The following is a 19,295-nucleotide window of genomic DNA, read 5'->3' on the forward strand; positions in this document are numbered from 1 at the left end:
GTCTTGGGAGGTCAAAACAGGAGAAACTGAGGCTCTGAAGTACAGAGGTTTGCTATGGTGCCCACAACTGGGCTGGCTAGACTGGGGTCACCCTAGCATAATCTGGTCACTCGTCTCTGCCTCTGCCCTGAGCTGCCTCTCTGAATTGCCCACTCCCAGTAGAGGAGAAAGGCCGTGTTTCTTTCACATTGCTGACCCCAGCGGCTCCCCCGGGAAAGCCAAGGGAAGTGGATTCCAACCACAAACCTCACTTCTTCCGAGTCTCCGCCTGCAACTCCCTGCCAAGAGAGTGATAAGGCCTCTCCTTTTGCCCCATCCCCCCTTCCTGCCATCTCCCTGGGATCTCCTAACAAGGCCTCATTTATCTATTCAGCAGGCATGTATCAGCCTCTCCTTCAGGGAAACTGAGGCTAGCAGCAGAAAGTGACTCTGCAAGGGATCCCTGGCCTGCCCATGCTGGGCCGTGATGAGGCCAAGGGAAGGTACAGTGCTGATGTCTCTGGCACTTTCTCTGGGCTGCTAGGAGCCCCTTCCTCTTCTCCACCTACCTCTTTCCCAAAATAACCAAGCAGGAAGGAAGTGGTGGGCCTGGGCCTTCCAGAGTCACCCTAGAGGAAGGAAGGGCCCGTCTGGCACAAGCACTTGTTCCCCACTGAAGCCAGGACGGAAGGGTTTCACTTTCCCTCCTGGTCTTCGTCACATCCTTTTCCTGTGGCACCCAGTTCCCCTCAGCTGGCTGGGGGCCAGAGCTCATTCATTCAGCTGGTGGCCTTGGGCAACCTTCCCCCTCCGAGAGGGACTCAGGACTATAGCCCTGGCCCAGAAATGGGGTTGCTGCTGCACATGCTGGAACTTGCAACCAACTTCTCCACATACCCACTTTGGGCAGGTCTCTCGGTGTCTCTGAGCCTCGGTTTACCTGGCTGTAGATTGAGGTCCTCCTTCAGTAATACAAGTGCATGCACCTGGACCATGATGGGGCTTGAAAAGTATTGTCCTTTTGAAAGTAAGCATAGTCGGGGCGCCTGGGTGGCGCAGTCGGTTAAGCGTCCGACTTCAGCCAGGTCACGATCTCGCGGTCCGTGAGTTCGAGCCCCGCGTCGGGCTCTGGGCTGATGGCTCAGAGCCTGGAGCCTGTTTCCGATTCTCTGTCTCCCTCTCTCTCTCTGCCCCTCCCCCGTTCACGCTCTGTCTCTCTCTGTCCCAAAAATAAATAAACATTGAAAGTAAGCATAGTCTTGTATGGAGGTTGGGAGCAAAGATACTGGAGCCAGACTGCTAGTGCAGGCCACCCAGCCACTGTGTGACCTTGGGCAAGTCACAGATCATCTGAGGGCCACAGGGCCATCAGCTGTATGATGAATTAACAACAGTACCCACTGCCTGACAGTGTGGGGACAATTCAGTGAACTGATCCACAAAAAGGACCAGGAGGAGTGCCTTCTTGCAGGGTAAGTGCTCAGGAATCATCTCCCACCACTGCCACTGTGTAGGTCAGGTTCTCTGTGGGCAGGGGCAGCAGGGACTGAAGAAGGCAGAATCAGATATCAGAATGAGCAAGAGGCCAGAACTCTGACAAGTCCCAGGTGAACTCTGAAGCCTCCGTTTTCACATCCGTAGATGTGGCTATTGATAAATAGTACGAGGATTAAACGAAAGTAATCATTTGTTCATCTAATGATGTGTACATCATGTGTATATATATATGTGTGTATATATATAATCTATGTGTATATATATAATAGATTCATTTAGAATGGCACCTGCTGTGTTCCAGGTACAGCATCAGGTTCTAGAGGTACAAGGGATAAAACCACACACAATCTAGTGGAAGAGACAGGACAAAACATAGTCACTCAACTGTATGTGATTGTGCGTGTAATCAGGGAGTATGCCCCAGTCTGGGTGAAGTGCTTTAGCTCAGTGCCTGGTACAGCTAACATTCAAATGTGTAATAAAGGTCAGCTGCCATATTAGCAGTTGTTATTATTTTATTGTTATTTAACAAGTGAGGACTGGGCTGCTCAAAGTCACACCGCTGTGAAGAAGGATGGAAACGTGGGAGGTGAGAGAGAAGGGTGAGCATCAGAGGATTGATCAGTCTCAGGTGGGTGCTGCACTTCAGCCCCTGGCAGGGTGGATGGGCCGCTGCCTGAGGGGCATTGTGCCAGCCTTTTTCCTCACTTCACCAGGGTTGCAGATGGCTGCAGGGTAACCTGCATTGTTCAGTTGGCCTCTGGGCAGAGATCTAGCTTTAGTCCGTCTGTGCCTGTCTGGATGGGCCTGGCTTCAGACATATGTCAGACTTGAGCCCGCTGACTGAGGGGGGAACTGACACACAAATGGGGCTCAGCCTAGGGACACCTTGCCTCTCGTTCTTGCCTCAGGGCCTTTGCACTTGTTGCTTCTGCTGAAACAGGCTCTTTTTTTACCCCAGGTTTTCTATCCTCTCTTGGCTACTTCCACCTTGCCATTCAGCTCTCAGCTCAAACCTCACTTCCCCAGGGAGACCTTCTCTGACCACTCCACCTATATCAGTCCCCCAGCTATTCTCTGTCACCACCCCATGACTTACTGTCTTCAAAACCCCATCATCTCTGAAATTGTCTTGCTTCTTACCCTGTCTGCTTTCTACCAGGACAGTGTTTCTCAACCTTTTTTCCTATTGCCATCCGCCTCAGGCATCTTTTTCGACATTCTTTTTTTTTTTTTTTTTTTTTTTTTTTTTTTTTTTTTAATTTTTTTTTTTTTTTTAACGTTTATTTATTTTTGAGACAGAGAGAGACAGAGCATGAACGGGGGAGGGGCAGAGAGAGAGGGAGACACAGAACCGGAAACAGGCTCCAGGCTCTGAGCCTATCAGCCCAGAGCCCGATGCGGGGCTCGAACTCACGGACCGCGAGATCGTGACCTGGCTGAAGTCGGTCACTTAACCGACTGCGCCACCCAGGCGCCCCTCGACATTCTTGTCCTTGTTGCCTTCCTGTGACATTTGAATACCACAGCTGTACTCCGTATCTCTTTATGTGCTGTGGCCCCGTGGAAAGCCACAAACCACTGTAATATCCAAGAATTTTTTGCTTTGCCCCACTGGGAGTGATAGCCCTCCCGTTGAGAACACACAGACTAGAACAGAAGCTCCATAAAAGCAGAGATCTTCTTTGTCTTGTTCACTGCTGTGTCTCCCGTACTGGGGTTGGAGCATGGTTAGCACACAAGAAATAGTTACGGTGTGGGGCGCCTGGCTGGCTCAGTGGGTAGAGAGAGCATGCACTCTTGATCTCAGGATCGGGAGTTCAAGACCCACATTGAGTGTAGAGCTTACTTTAAAAAGAGAAGAAAGAAAGGGGCGCCTGGGTGGCTCAGTCGGTTAAGCGTCCGACTTCGGCTCAGGTCATGATCTCGCGGTCCGTGAGTTTGAGCCCTGCGTCGGGCTCTGTGCTGACAGCTCGGGGCCTGGAGCCTGCTTCGGATTCTGTGTCTCCCTCTCTCTCTGACCCTCCCCCACTCATGCTCTGTCTCTCTCTGTCTCAAAAATAAATAAACGTTAAAAAAAAATTAAAAAAAAAAAGAAAGACATATTTATGGTGTAAATGAAAGTCCAAAAACCCTGGAAGCACAAAGGAGACCTTTGTCATGGAGTCTCGTAAGCTGAGTAGCGGTTGGCTGAGGAAGATGATACGGGGAGGGTGACCAGTTAAGAGGACACACAGGGGTGAAAAGCACCCTGGAGTATGTTGGGTGGAGCCCTTCCATGTATGTGGCCAGGACTGTTGGAGGCAGGATCTTGAAAGTGGTCCCAGCTTTGGCTTCTCCTGGGGACCCTGGTTCTTGGCTCACTGCTCTAAAGGGCCCTGATGCCAAGTCGGGAGACACCAGTTCCTAGTCCAGGCTCTACCACAAACTAGCCGTGTGAAACTATAGAATGGGCAGGTGCATTGGTCTTACTAACTTGTGGGGGATCTGGCTGGCGGGGGAGTCCATGATCCTCCCATGGAAGTCATTAGCCATTGCCTATCCCCGGTGGCCCTGAAAACTCCTTTACGAATCCCATGGCAGCGGTCACAGCTACAAAGAGAAAACTTCCCCCACGTTGCTGTCACCTCAGCTGAGAATGCAGACAGCCTCATGCCCGGGTCTCTTGAAAGCCTCTGTGACATCAGAGACTTCCCTGCCACTCACCCTTGCATCTCACCCTCCTGCCCACCATGCCAGCTCTGGCTGAAACTAGTGGGAGCCATTGAGGAGCACCGGGGCTTATCTCTGCTTTTCCAGAACCAGGCTGCTCTGCAATGCTGCTTGTTTATCCAGGGCAACCGCCCACTGAGAAAATGGCTGTGTTTGTTTCCAAGTGTGTCGTGTGAACCTTGAGCTAAATATACCCACACCACTGTCTCCCCAGCACCCGCCCTGCAATGGCACACCCCATTTTGCTCATGCTCTGTCTGCAAAAGCAGTCCCCAGAATCCGTGGCCCCTGGAAATCCTACTCCCCCTCCCCAGGAGAAGGAGCTCCTAATGAAGGTTGTCCTGGCCAGGAATGCATGAGTCGGGGGGTTGGGCAGGTCAGAGTCTTGTTCTCTATGGCACCGAAACGAGAATGTTCCCTCCACCCTGGAATGACTGTTCCTGGACAGTGAGTGCTTTGTGCCCTTGCAGGGACAGGGCCTGTTTACTCCAACCCAGCCCCAGAGAGGAAAGTTTCCCGTGGCTGCCAGCCCTCTACTTTAGGAAAGTTCCCATCGAGAGAGCCAGGCCTCTCCCACTTTGGCTGCAACCCCAGTGTCCCTGGTTTCTTAAGAGACATTGGGCCCCTTGGGAGAGCCAGTTCCTTCTGGCCTTGGCCTCACTTCTCCCATGCCCCCGATAGCCCAGTCGTCTTCCCCCATCACAGATCCATCTTTTTTTGTGACTCCACTTGGGCCTACTTCACTTAGGACCAGAAAAATTACAACTCCTGTAAGAATTTCTTTGTCCGCCAACAACCCATGAGGCTAGCCGGGATGAGGGGGGAGAGACGGAAGCATATCCACACGGCGATGCCTGGGCAGCGACAAGGCCAGAGAATTAGGAGGCTGGCTGCTGCCACACCACTGCCCTTCTCTCTCCAGACCCAGGGCTCCTCCTCAACTCCACCGCCTCTTTCTAGAATCCCATTTTAGCGCTACTGACAGGACACGTCATCCCAGCCCCCCACATAGGGAAGTGTCCTGCTATAGCCATGCTTCCTTTGGAGCTGAGTGTCCCTGCGTCCTGGTCCTGGCTCTGCCACCTGTTAGCCGGCTGACCCCAGGCAAGGTCTTCCCTCTCCAGTGTGAAATGGGGCTCAAATCTAGCTGATGAAGGTGAAATGGGTAACTACGTGGCACTTAGTAGACTTGTAGTACCTTCATTCTACTCGTGTTTATGGAGCACCAACACGTGCCAGACACTGTTCCAGGCACTGGGTATATAGAGACAAGACAGGGGCTCTGCCCTCGTCAAGCCACACCTAGTGCAAGAGACGAAACAAAGTGTTGAATCTGTTCATTATGCACCGTTATGAGAAGTGCTGGGGAGAAAAACAAAACAGGGTAAGAGGACAGGTAGAGAGGAGGATGGGTACCATTTTAGATGAGGTGGCCAAGGCAGGCCTCTCTGAGGAGATGACATTTGAGCAGAGTCGGCAGTGAAATGAGGGAGTGAGGTGGGTGGTGATCTGGGGTCAAGTGCTCCAGGCAGTGAGAACAGCAAGCTCCCAAGCAGATGTTGGAGGAAAAGCAAGGAGACCCGTGTGGCGAGTGTGCAGCAGGGAGGGAGGAGCAGGTTCCGCGAGACCTCGCTGGCCGTGGTGAGGAGTGAGGGCTTTATTCCAGGTGTGATAGGAAGCCTTGTGAAGGCTGAGAGCTTGGGATGAGATGGGAAGGAGTGACATGGCCTGAATGGAGGGACTTTTTCTAGTGGTTTTCCCCCCATACATCGTAAACTATCTGGTAGGGGCTGCAGCTTCGGTGTCTCTGCTGTTTCCCTGATGGCTTAATAAACACTCAGGAGTCTTTGAGTCATCTTGGCAGTTTGGTGCACAGGGCACTCTGCTAGGTACCAGGATGTGAGCAAAAATGACACTGGCTTTCTAAGTGCAAGGGAAAGCTGTTGGAGGACTTTAAACCCAGGCGTGCCGTGATCTGATCTATGTTTTTAAAAATCCTCTGTGTGGAGCATGGACTGAGGGCGCTTGTCAAGACCAGAAGGAAGGCCAGGCACACATCACAGTGAGCAAACTGGCCTGGTGGAACTTGGAACCAACTGGTCTGAGGGAGCAGCCACCACTCGGCCAGTTGGGACCAGGTGGAAATGGGGGCCCACCTTCTTGGTGGAGAGGAGGAACATGGGCCCTGGGACCAGCAGGTGATCCATTCACACTCTAGACACACACCTCCCTAGGCCCAGAGGCTCCTGGTCTGTAAATGGGAAGAGAGGGTCTGTACTGCAGCATTGTTGGGAGGATTAGAGGACAAATAGGGAGCAAAGCCGCCTCACTAACGGGTACTGCAAACCCCCTCTCCCTGCCCCACAGGCTGGCTCCGCCCTGGGCTGGGTAATTTAACCCACAGCCCTACCTTCCCCATATCATGTGCTTCCCTCCTGACTGGCCTCAGGGCTGAAGGCTGTTGCTCACCTCCTCCTGGGCCCAGAGTCACGCCCCCTGGGGGCAGGCCGAAAGACATGGACAGGGCCTCCTAGATCCTGTCCCAGTCCTGCGTCATCATTGCTGCCCCTCTACTCTGCCCCGCTCTGTCTACCCATCACTCATCCTGGCCAGAGGCTCCCTCCAGCGGGAGAAGGAGCCTTTGGCTCATAATCCCCAGACTTGACCTGCCCCTGAATCACTGGGAATTTAGCCCCATCTCCTCTCCCTCCCTGTCCCCTCCCTGTGTCACAGCAGTGGGAAGGCTACTCACAGACTCAACTCCATGCTCCTCCTCTGCTTCCAGACCACACATGAGCCAGCTCTCGCTCACCACTTTACCCTCTTCTCCCCTGTCCCCTTCTTTCCTGCCCTCTGCTCCAGCCACCTAGCCTCCTGTCACCTCCCTGCCCCTACCTATCTCTTTCCCGCAGGTTCTCCAGTACCACTTTTTAGCCAGCTCACCTTGGACAAAGCTCCTTCCCAGCTTTGCACCTGTTATCTCAAGAATAATGTGTGTTGGTCATCCCCAGCTGGGCATCAGGAAGAAGGGCTGCCTTTAACCCTGTATCTGGCCCAGAGGAGGCACGGATGGCTATAGTTTTTCAAATCACCATTGCAGCAGATGGCCCCCTTCTCCTACCCCCCATGTTACTGTCAAAGGACTCAAATAGCACCTTCTCTTCTTCTCCCTGCAGGACACTTTTGTGGAACTCTACGGGAACAATGCAGCGGCCGAGAGCCGGAAGGGCCAGGAGCGCTTCAACCGCTGGTTCCTGACAGGCATGACTGTGGCTGGCGTGGTTCTGCTGGGCTCACTCTTCAGTCGGAAATGACCAGACACTGACCACCCACTTACCCTCCCTGCCCTACCCTGCCCCCACCACATCCCTTTATCCAGCAACCATTGCCACCAGGAGAACCACTACATGCAGCCTGTGGCCACCTACCCATCACAGGGTTGGGCCTAGACCTGGTCCCCTGCAATTAGTTTTCTAGAAATCTACCATGCTTCTGTGAAAGCCGCCTTCCCCACACCTCTGTTCTCCTGGCCTCAGAACCCACAGAGTTTCCCCAAAATCTGCCCCATGGAAGCTGGCAGGTGTGGGGGTATATGTGGTTGGGGGCTGGAGGGCCCTGCCTGTTTGGTGGAACCCCCCAACCCCTTAGCCTCCCTGAGAATGCTTTCTTGCCAGGGAGCTGGAAAGTTTTCTGACCCTTTTCCCCAGGAGAGACTAGATTGCCTTCGTTTTGATGTTTGTGGCCTCAGAATTGATCATTCCCTATCCCTTCCAGGATCTAGGTCCCCTTCCTATCATCCCCACCTTCCCAAGAGCCACTTAGGGGCCACTTTTGACTAATTAGGGATTCAAGCTGCTTGGGATAAAGAAACAAGGACCAGGACCCCCTCTCCACCTCTGGCCTGGCCAAAGTCCCTGACCCCAATCCCAGTGTCCTCCAGAGGCCTCTGGCTAGAGGCCAGCCCCACCCAGGGTGGGGGGCTGTAGCTGCAGGAAGCACCCCATGCCAAAGCTAGGGTGGCCCTTGCAGTTTAGCACCACCCTAGTTCCTTTCCCCTTCCTTTCCCTTGGCTCCCATGACCATTACTAAGGGACCAACTGGGCCCGAGGCAGGTGCCCCAGAGCTGTTTATGGCCTCAGCTGCCTCACTTCCTGCGAGATCAGCCTGTGGCATCTTTGCCTTGGGCTGCTGCCCACAGAGTTCAGGGGTTCGGGGGCCTCGGCCCAGACGTGAAGGGGAGCTACAGGGAGCAGCTGTGGGAGCCCTAGAGTCTTCCCTACCTCAGGCAGGAAGGGCAGGAAGGAGACCCTGATGCACGAGGTGCAGGTGGGGGTGGCTGGAAGGGCCAGTCCTACCTGGTCAAACAGGTGTGTGCCCCACCCCCATTCAGCCTGGGTCACCAGGCTGCCAAGGTCAGAGTGGCCTGGCCAGGAGTCCTTCAGGCCTCCCTCTACTCCACCCATGGCCTGTCTCATCCCCGGGGGTCCCGGCCTACCCCTAGCCATCCCGGGCTCTCTGCTGTACATATTCGAGACTAGTTTTTATTCCTTGTGAAGATGATATACTATTTTTGTTAAGCGTGTCTGTATTTATGTGTGAGGAGCTGCTGGCTTGCTGTGCGTGTGCACGTGGAGAGCTGGTGCCCGGAGACTGAACGGCCTGATGCTCCCTCCCCTGCCCTGGTCTGGGGAAGCCAGCTGGGGGTCCTGGCTCCTTAGGGGCAACTGTCCCCCCCCCCCAACTCAGCCCCCACCCCACACTTGTTCCAGCTCTTTGAAATAGTCTGTGTGAAGGTGAAAGTGCAGTTCAGTAATAAACTGTGTTGACTCAGTGAGCAAAGGACCTGGGCTCTTGTGTGCCCCGGGCTGGGGAAGGAGGGGATGTGCGGCTGGCTGCTGGGCAGGGGTGCTGCAGGGGAGCTCCCTCTGGGCCTGAATCTCTCCACCTGCCATTGATGGGGTTTTTATTGAGTGCCTGCTGTATGCCAAGCCACTGGGGCTGTGCGTGAACAGGAGGGACACAGTCCCTGCCCCCAGGAACTGACATTCTAGGGGAAGAAACAGCCACTTGGCAAGTATTTACTGAGGCCTGCCTGGCACAGGCACAATCCTAGAGCCCTGGGGATTCTGCAGTGAACAAGGCCCTTCCTTTATGGAACTCCCATTCTTGGGAAAACAGACCAATACAAGGATGGGTCTGGCTGCTGGAGGGCAAAGGTGGAATCTGGGTGACCATGAGGAAGAATGGCAAGACTAATGAAGGACCTAGTGGGGCAGGAGGTAGGAAGGAGTCAGACTTGAGGTAACATTTTAATGGTAGATCCCACAGGATTTACTGATGGATTAGAAATCGGTCAAGAAAGAGGAATCAAGGGTGATTGGGGAGTTTTTGGAATGGTGACACCATTATAATTACAAAAGTGAAGCACATTTCTGAGGCCAGTGCAACTTAAGAGGCTCATAGTGAGTGCCCCAACAGTATTTAATGTGGAGCCTGAGCTTGTCTGGGAGTCAGGAGTCAGGGAAGACTCCCTAGAAGACGAGGTAATGAGATCTAGGGCTGGAAGAATGTAGGAGTTAACTAAAAGAATGGGGGAAGCAAGAAGAGTGGTCCTGGTGAAGAAGAAGCAAGTGCACAGGGTGAATAAGTTTTCTTCAGGCTGAAGGAAAATGGGTGTGTCGAGTTGAGAAGGCCTCCTGGGTCAAGGTGATGCCAGAGCGGTGGGATGAGGGGGCTGCACTTGATCCTGAGGGCAGTGAGAGCCAGAGGGAAGTGGTCAGGGAATGATATGCCCCCGTAGGGCCCCAAAACACCCTCTGGCAGCTGTGTGGAGAAGGTTCTGGAAGGGAGCAGAGTAGAAACCTGGAGACCAGTGAAGGAGCCATGGTTTGATTAAGGCTCTGGTTCTCAGGGTGGGCAAGTCAGGTGTGTTTCCTGGGTCACCCTTCCTGGGCTTGTGACTTTGGGCAAGCTACCTACCTTCTCTGTGCTCCAACTTGCACCTCCGTAAATGGGATTGATGGCAGTACCCATCTCACACGACTGTGGTCCAGATTGAATGAAATAACCCAAAAGAGCTTGGGGGAGGCTGGTTGAGGGAGTGGGGAGGGTGCGGCAGCGATGACCCCACCATGGGGCGGGCTTCCTATACAGTTCCACCTGTAGCAGCCGAGGTCCCGAAAGGGTCTGGGAAAACGAGGACCCTATGGGCGGGCGCTCCAGCCGGGGACGGAGCTGGAGGCGGGAACCTGCCTCGGACGCTCCGCCCCTCACGCCTTCAGGAGCAGGCTTGGCTGCCCCCTGGTGGTCGAGGCTGGTGAGACCTGAGGCCACGCCCACTCCCTCTGCCCTTCCGTAGCGCCCATGACCTCTGTCTCCCACCTGGCCAGATTTCCCCGGTGTCCTGCGTCCTCCATCCGGCTCACCAGAAGGACCTCTACACTTCCAATCGTTGGGTGTTAGATTCAGAGCTTGCCACTGCTGTCCCTGTGCTCAGGGTCATCATTCTCTTTAGTTCAACACCAAAGTCTCCAGCATTTCCCCCACCCCTATCCCCACAATGTGTCCCTTGCCCCTGCTCTTTTACCTTAGCCACTCAGGCCCCTCTTCAGATTTTTGATCCTTCTGGAAACATCTTTTCACATACAGGCAAATACATGGATACAAATATACTTTTATCCTCCCTGCCTTTTTTTACACAAATGGTAACAGACCTACACTGCCTTGCATTTTCTCCCTAAGTAATGTCTTATACACGTTTACATACTCATACAGGAATCCCCGTGTACTCATCATACAGGTTCAACAGTTATCAGTACTCATGACAGCTTCATGATTTATTCTAGCTGTGTAGTATTTTAACCAGACCTCTATCTAACTCAGTGATTTCCAACTTTATACATGCTATGGCATGTGCATAAAATACTGAAATTGCACACTGAGGAAAAGCTGGAAGGAGTTTCAGACTGTCCATGTGGGTCCGGGGAAGGGGACGGAATTCATTTCTATATACTATATTTATAATGAGAAAAATGAAATATATTTCATAATGAACTTTGAAACAGCAATATACCTATTTTAAAATTTATTCCTTAAGAGACACAAATATTTTATCAAAGTTTATTTATTTTTGGGACAGAGAGAGACAGAGCATGAACGGGGGAGGGGCAGAGAGAGAGGGAGACACAGAATTGGAAACAGGCTCCAGGCTCTGAGCCATCAGCCCAGAGCCTGACGCGGGGCTCGAACTCGCAGACCGCGAGATCGTGACCTGGCTGAAGTCGGACGCTTAACCGACTGCGCCACCCAGGCGCCCCGAGACACAAATATTTTATATGAGCTTTTATAATCAAAATGGTTCACACAATTTCCAATCAAGGCTTATTAATGATGATCCCTTCAAATTCTTGGTAGTTGACATCAACAAGAGACTTCATAGCTGCAAGTAGGTGCTAAAAGAAAAAATTTAACCATCCCAAAGCTTACAATTGAAATTATATTTAAACATTCCAACAGCTCTTCCCTTTATTTAATTGACAAATATAATATATTCAAGTGGATTTCAAATCCAAATGAACTTTTTCATTTCAGGTATTTAAAAATATATATTTTTTAACGTTTTATTTATTTTTGAGACAGGGAGAGACAGAGCATGAACAGGGGAAGGTCAGAGAGAGAGGGAGACACAGAATCTGAAACAGACTCCAGGCTCTGAGCTGTCAGCACAGAACCCGACGCGGGGCTCGAACTCACGGACTGTGAGATCATGACCTGAGCCGAAGCCGGCCGCTTAACCGACTGAGCCACCCAGATGCTCCTCATTCAGGTATTTTAAAGTAATGATGAGTTCCAGAACACAGGAAATGACATAAAGCTTTCCAGTCTTTTTTTTTTTTTTTTTTTTGAGAAGATTGTGACTTATTAACACTAGGCAAGGCTGCACAGCACACAGGAAGAGAGGAAAGGAGGCAGGGAAAGAGGGAGAAAGGAAGGAAAGAAGGCAGGGACAGACTTTGTGGTAAAACCATTTAAATTTCATAAGAACTCATGGGCTGTTTGCACGGAATTGTTCAAGCTAAGTGTTCATGTATGAGCCCTCAGGAATGGGGCAGTTTCAATAATTTAGGAGGGAATTAATACTTCATATGACCAGAATTCTAACATTAGAGCATGGATATTTATTAAAAATCAAATAAGACAGGGACACCTGGGTGACTTAGTTGGTTAAACGTCTGAGTCTTGATTTTAGCTCAGGTCACGATCTCATGGTCCAGTTTGTGGGATTGAGCCCTGTGTTGGGCTCAGTGTTGACAGTGCAGAGCCTGCTTGGGATTCTCTCTGTTCCTTTCTCTGCCCCTCCCCCACTTGCTCTTTCTGTCTCTCAAAATAAACATTTGAAAAAATCAAATAAGACAAATCTATCGGGATAATATTTGCCAATCTTAAAATTTGAGGAAGTCACTCTTAAAACATCGATACTTAAAAGTATCAAGGTGTCTGGCTGGCTCTTGATCTTGATCTCGGGGTTGTGAGTTCAAGCCCCACATTGGGTGTAGAAATTACTTAAAGATAAAATATTAAAAAACAAAACACTGAGGTACCAAGAATATAAGCATAAGAAAGAAAAAGTTCTGAAAATAAAATAAAGGGGAATATAAACAATGCAGTGGCTAGCCAACAAGCCTAGTCAGGAAGGCTCAGCTCAAATTGCACTGATGTAAAAAACAGTGCCCCCTACCCCGCCCCTGCAAAGCAGAACAACTATTCAGTGCCCCCCACCCCGCCCCCTGCAAAACAAAACAAAACAAAACACCTGTTCGCTGTCCTAAGTGCCTTGTAAAAATAATAGCAATAAATAAAAATAATGATAAAGCCCTTATTTACAAACCATTCATGTGGCAGGACATCTCTCTGCAGCTGGTTGACCATCCCTTCTAGACACATCAGTCTCACCTGGACTTCATGCCAAGCTCCTGGGGCACCTGGAAAACAAATTTCTCCGGTGGCTCCACAGACTTTGTGTGAAGGTCCTTGTGGAGGATGGGTGGCCACGTGCCCCGTGGCTGATCCCTGCAGTAGACATCCAGGAAAAAGAGCCCAACCTTCGCCGTGCTCAACGCATCCTGGTGGAGTGGTGAGGGCCAGAGGAGACATAGGCTGTGTAGCAGTTAGGAGCAGGGCTCTGAAACCATACTTCCTAGGATAGCCCGGTGCCCTTAACCTCCCTGTGCCTCAGTTTCTTCACCTGTAAAATGGAGATGATAATAATGGGTGGTTATGCAGATTTAGTGCAGGTTTTATGCTTGTGAAGTGCTTAAGAATGGCATCTGGCACCATAAATGTACGTGCTTTTAGGCTAAGCTGTCAGACCACCCCCTTCCATCATCCCCTACCACTGCTCTAAGGACCCCTGAGGGGATTAGTCTTGGGACTCCAACTGCCCAAGCTCTGTGTCTTCTTATGGATATCCACTAAACACGAAGTCTAAAGTAAGGATTCAGGTGTAAGCAGTTTAAGTGGTGATCCTAGAACAGCAGGGACAGCAAGGCAGGGCAGGCCAACACAGGGTACAATGGCACGTAAATTGCCACTTGAGACAATGGGGCTCTTTTCCAGGGCATCCTTTGAAAAACATGTAGAACGTTCTAGGGACAAGAACCTCAATGTATTCATTGAACGACTCCCATCCCTCATTGGCTGAGGGCTGCTCCCGTGTATTTCTCCCCAGCATTTGGCACTTCCTGCCTGCCCCAGGCTTGGGCCCGGCATAAACCGATGGTCAAAAGGACAAGGCAAGGCGCCCGTTCCTTGAATGAGAGCTGTCCACCAAATTTACACGTGACTTCTGAGGACGGGCTTAAGGGCACATGGCCGGGGCAAAAACATGTCTGCCACAGCTCACGAAACTATGTAGCACACCAGCTGGGAAACTCTCCTGGAGGGAGGAACAATTTGGTAGTTCTCAACTCTTGCTAATCCAAACAGTACTGCAATCAACAGCCTGGTGTATCCGTCATTTTGCACATACACATGTACACCCACGGGATGTTCATAGAAGTAGAATCACTGGGCCAAAGGATATATGCATGTGTTATTTTGATGGAGACAGCCAAAGCTGTCATCCCGTGGAACTGCGTGTCCCCTGCACCCTTGCCAACATCCGCGTGAACACTCTTTGATCTTTTGTCAATCTGGCTGAGGAAAAAAAAAAAAACAGTACCCTATACTTTAAAATTTCATTTTCAAAACTCTTAATTGAGGTTGGCGTCTTTTAATAATTTGAAAGCCATCTGTGTCCCTGATAAGTTAATGAATCCACACAATGACCGGCAGGGGCTGCAAATGGCACCCAAGGACGCTGCCATCGTGCGCCTCCCGGTCAGAGAACACAGCACGCCCCTGAAATGTTCTTGTCGAAAGTCGGCTCTGCGTGTGACCGAAGCTTCTAAATGTAACCACCACGGATGGAAAATACAGGGGCACAAGAAGTGCTACACGGAACGCAATCGGTAAAATGCAGCCTGGCAGAAACTCCTCCAGACAAGTGACCCTGCTTCTATCTATACTCGCACTTTTAGGAAAATGAAGCAGATCTGCTTTTTCCTTTTTCACCTAATTAAGCTAAAAACCCTGGACATTGCATATAAAACAAGCATAAGAAAACTGAAGTGAAGAGAAGGCAGACAGGCCAGGGACCTCAGGACCCCAGGAATGACCCAGTGGCAAGTCCTATGGGTTTTCTTTTTGTCTCAGAGATCCCAGACTTGGAGCCAAAGAAGCTGGAGCTGGCTTTTTTGGCTGCCCAAAAAAAGCCAATGGGCACAGAAAAGACAACACAGCCCCAACAAAAGCCTACTTTGTCTAGTCAAGGGATTAGGAAAGGAACAAGCCAGCAGGGTAGAACATTTCTAGACAGTAAGAGCTCCACTCCAGCCAAACACCATGGGAAAAACAGTGGCCTTATCCACATCAGCGAAGGCCAAGTGGGGATTTGGTGACTCCGTCCAACCTCATGAGTCAAGGTGCCCAGACACTCCCATCAGTGTGGGATGTCGTAAGGCCAAGGGAGCCAGGACTTAAATGTCTGCTGGCCAGTAACGAGCCCTCCTCGCCTGCCTCCTCCTTCCCACACGTCGATGCAGACACACTAGGAGCCCACGATTCCACCCCCACCTGGCAACAACGAAAGTGGGTAAAGGGATGTGAAGAGGGTAAAGTTTCTACCCTTCACTCAAAGTGCTGGTAGACTGTGTTATGTGCACGTGATGTTATACCTACGGCAACCACCATCACGGTTTGTGGGTTCGAGCCCTGCGTCTGGCAGGCTCCGCTCTCCGTCTCTCTCTCTGCTCTTCCCCTGCTCACGCTGTCTCCAAAGTAAGTAAATAAACTTAAAACAAAACAAAACAAAACAAAAAACCTCACTTCAAATGTATAGGCAGATGGAGGAAAAAAGGATAAAAAAGATCACGCAAGCAGCAAAAACTGATGGAAAAGAGAAACAGACAAATCCACAATTAACAATACACTTCTCTCAACAACTGACAGAACGACTAGACAGAAAATCACCAGCAATATAGAAGAACTCTCTACAGCACCATCAACAATGGAATCCAGTTGACATTCAGAGAACGTGGCATTCAACAACAGAATACTCACTCTTTCCAAGTGCCCGCTGAATATATCTCAGTATAGACCATATTCTGGACATAAAACAAAAAACAAACCCCAACAAATTTAAAAGAATGGGAATCACACGATGCGTTCTCTGACCTCAGGAGACTCAAACTGGAAATTAACAACAGGAAGATGAGACGAAATCTCCAAACACTCAGAGAGCTAAACAACGCATTTCTAAATCATGCACGAGTCAAAGAAGAAGACTCTAGGGAAATTTAAAAACACATTGAATTGAATGAGATGAGCGCATGACATATCAAAACTTGCAGGACACGGCAAGGGCAGTGCTGAGAGGGAAGTGTGTACCAGAAATGCACACATCAGAACCGAGAAAAAGTCGGGGCGCCTGGGTGGCTCAGTCGGTTGAGCGTCCGGCTTCGGCTCAGGTCGTGATCTCACGGTTCGTGAGTTCGAGCCCCGCGTCGGGCTCTGTGCTGACAGCTCGGAGCCTGGAGCCTGCTTCACATTCTGTGTCTCCCTCTCTCTCTGTGCCACAATCCCCCCGCCCCCGCCCACTCATGCTCTGTCTCTCTGTCAAAAATAAACATTAAAAAAAAATTTTTTTTAAAGAACAGAGAAAAAGTCTCAATTCAACAATCTAAGCTCCCACCTCAAGAAACTAGAAAAAGAGCAAAGTAAACTCAAAGCAAGAAGGAGGAAGGAAATGATAAAGAGTACAAATCAGTGAAATTTGAAGACATATAAAGAAATAAAGAACTCTGATAAAGGTAACTACATAGATATAAAAGAAGCATTATTATATTTTGGGGTTATAACTTTCTTTGTCTCCTACATGATTTAAAATACAAAGGGATAGGGGTGCCTGGGTGCCTCAGTCAGGTAAGCGTCCAAGTCTTGATTTCAGCTCAGGTCATGATCTCATGGTTCGCAAGTTCAAACCCCACGTCAGGCTTTGTGCTGGCGGTTCGGAGCCTGCTTGGGATTGTCTCTCTCTGCCCCTCCCCCTTCCCTCTCTAAATAAATAAACTTTTAAAAAATTATTTTAAAAAGCGTGTATTTTAAAAACACGAAACACAAATGGATTAAAAAAAAGGGAGGGCATCTGGCTGGCTCAGTAGGAGGAGCAGATAACTCTTGATCTCAGGGCTGTGAGTTCAAACCCCATGCTGGGTATAGAGATTACTTAAATAAATAAATATTTAAAAAATAACATACAAATGCCTAAAAACTTAGAACTCCATGTTAATGGGCACACAATGTATAAAGATACAATTTGTGACAAAATAATAGAAAAATATTAGAATGATAGAATAATTAGAATAACGGAAAGGGGGAGCATGGAGCGGTTTTTATATGTTACTCAAATTAAATGGGTATCAATGCGAGATTGTTCTGAATTTCCTATGTTAATTGAAATCCCCATGGTGACGGTGAAGAGAATATTTTAAAAATATACACAAAAGGAAATGAGAAGAAATCGACAATGTAAGCATCACTAGAAACCAACCAGCCCTACCAGACATCTATAGAACACCCCACCCGACAACAGCAGAATACATATTCTTCCATACACATGAAAACGTGCTACAGGGTAGGCTGTGTGTTCAAGCACAAAACAAGTATCAATAAACTTATCTTATTTTTTTATGTTTATTTTATTTATTTGAATGTTTATTTTATTTTTGAGACAGCGAGACAGAGTGCAAGTGGGGGAGGGGCAGAAGAGAGGGAGATACAGAATCTGAAGCCGGCTCCAGGCTCCAAGCCGTCAGCACAGAGCCCGACGCAGGGCTCGAACTCACAAACCGTGAGATCATGACCTGAGCCGAAGTCAGACGCTCAACCGACTGAGCCACCCAGGCGCCCCAATGTTTATTTTTGAGAGAGAGAGCATGAGCGGGGGAGGGACAGAGAGAGAGAGACAGAGGGAGACACAGAATCCAAAACAGGCCTCAGACTCTGACCTGTCAGCACAGAGCCTGATGTGGGGCCCAAACTCGGGAATGGCAAGGTCATGATCTGAGCTGAAGTCGGATGCTCAACTGAGGTGCCCCAATATTTTTTAATTTGAGAGAGAGAGAGAGTGAATCTTAAGCAGAATCCACACTCACTGCAAAGCCCAGAGCAGGGCTCAATCCCATGCCCTTGAGATCTTGACCTGGGCCAAAATCAAGAGTCGATGCTCAACTGAGCCATCCAGGTGCCTTTTTTTTTTTTTTTAAGTAGGCTCCACACCCAATATGGGTCTTGAACTCACAATCCTGAGATCAAGACCCGAGCTGAGATCAACCAACTTAGCCACCCCAGCACCCCAGGTTTGTTTTTTGGTTTTTTTTTACATTTACTTATTTATTTTGAGAGAGACAGACAGAGAATCTGCACTGACAGTGTGGAGCCCGACTCGGGGCTTGAACTCACAAACCGTGAGATGATGTCCCAAGCCGAGCCAAAGTCAAGAGTGTGACATTTAACTGACTGAGCCCCCCAGGCACCCCCCAGGTTTTTTTTTTTTTAACATATTAAGGAAATCAGCCCTCTGTCTCTCATACAGATAAATACTTGTTAGTTCCTTATCTGTCTTTGCAGTCTCTCTCTTTCTTTGTTTTACTGATAATTTTACTATTACAGGACATTTTGACCTCATGGTTGTGTTTATCCCAAGGCTATTTTGACTATGAGTTTTGACTCCAAATATTTTTATCAGAATTACACTCATTCTAACACATCAAGAAAGGGCTTTTTTTTTTTTTTTTAAGAGAGAGCTTTCTTGAGCAAGCTGCCTGAAGTCAATTTTATTCCTCAATCAGTTATTTTATGACCAAAGTCAAATTCTTTCCAATGTTTGCCATTTTAAATTTAATTTTACAAAATTATGTTTTGCATTGCAATCAACTTGACCTTGTGGAGTAAATGCTGCCAACAAGATGTGATTCTCCCCTCAGTCATTTTTACCCACATTTCATTCCTTTTTTTTTTTTTTTTTTTTTTAACATTTGTTCATTTTTGAGAGACAAAGAGAGACAGAGCACAAGTGGGGCTGGGGCAGAGAGAGAGACACACACAGAATCCAAAGCAGGCTCCAAGCTCTGAGCTGTCAGAACAGAGCCCGCTGCGGGGCTCGAACTCATGCACCATGAGATCATGACCTGAGCTGAAGTCGGATGCTTAACCAACTGAGCCACTCAGGCGCCCCATCCACATCTGATTTCAAGGGTTTTCTGCCATTATGCATTGTCTGCTAGTATCCATTATTTCTATTTGGTCCGATTAAAAAAAAAAATTTTTTTAATGTTTTATTTTATTATTTGAGAGACAGAGAAAGACAGAGCATGATCAGGGGAGGGGCAGAGAGAGAGACAGAGGGAGGCACAGAATCCGAAGCAGGCTCCAGGCTCTGAGCCGTCAGCACAGAGCCCGATGCGGGGCTTGAACCCACGAACCGTGAGATCATGACCTGATCCGAAGTT

At 49.4% G+C, this 19,295-nt stretch overlaps 1 protein-coding gene across 6 annotated transcripts in view; it reads left to right on the plus strand.

The window, feature by feature from the left end:
* The window catches only part of BCL2L1 (BCL2 like 1), a 48,778-nt gene extending 39,756 nt beyond the window's left edge, over window positions 1–9,022 (plus strand). For all 6 annotated transcript variants that reach the window (XM_043602638.1, XM_043602640.1, XM_043602642.1 and 3 more), the window contains exon 3: window positions 7,365–9,022. In XM_043602638.1, the coding sequence (XP_043458573.1) occupies window positions 7,365–7,502 (138 nt within the window). In that variant the 3' untranslated portion in view covers window positions 7,503–9,022. The remainder of the gene's footprint in view (window positions 1–7,364) is intronic.
* The last annotated feature ends 10,273 nt before the right edge of the window (window positions 9,023–19,295 follow it).

This window comes from Prionailurus bengalensis, chromosome A3, assembly GCF_016509475.1.
Source record: "Prionailurus bengalensis isolate Pbe53 chromosome A3, Fcat_Pben_1.1_paternal_pri, whole genome shotgun sequence".
NCBI lineage: Eukaryota > Metazoa > Chordata > Mammalia > Carnivora > Felidae > Prionailurus > Prionailurus bengalensis.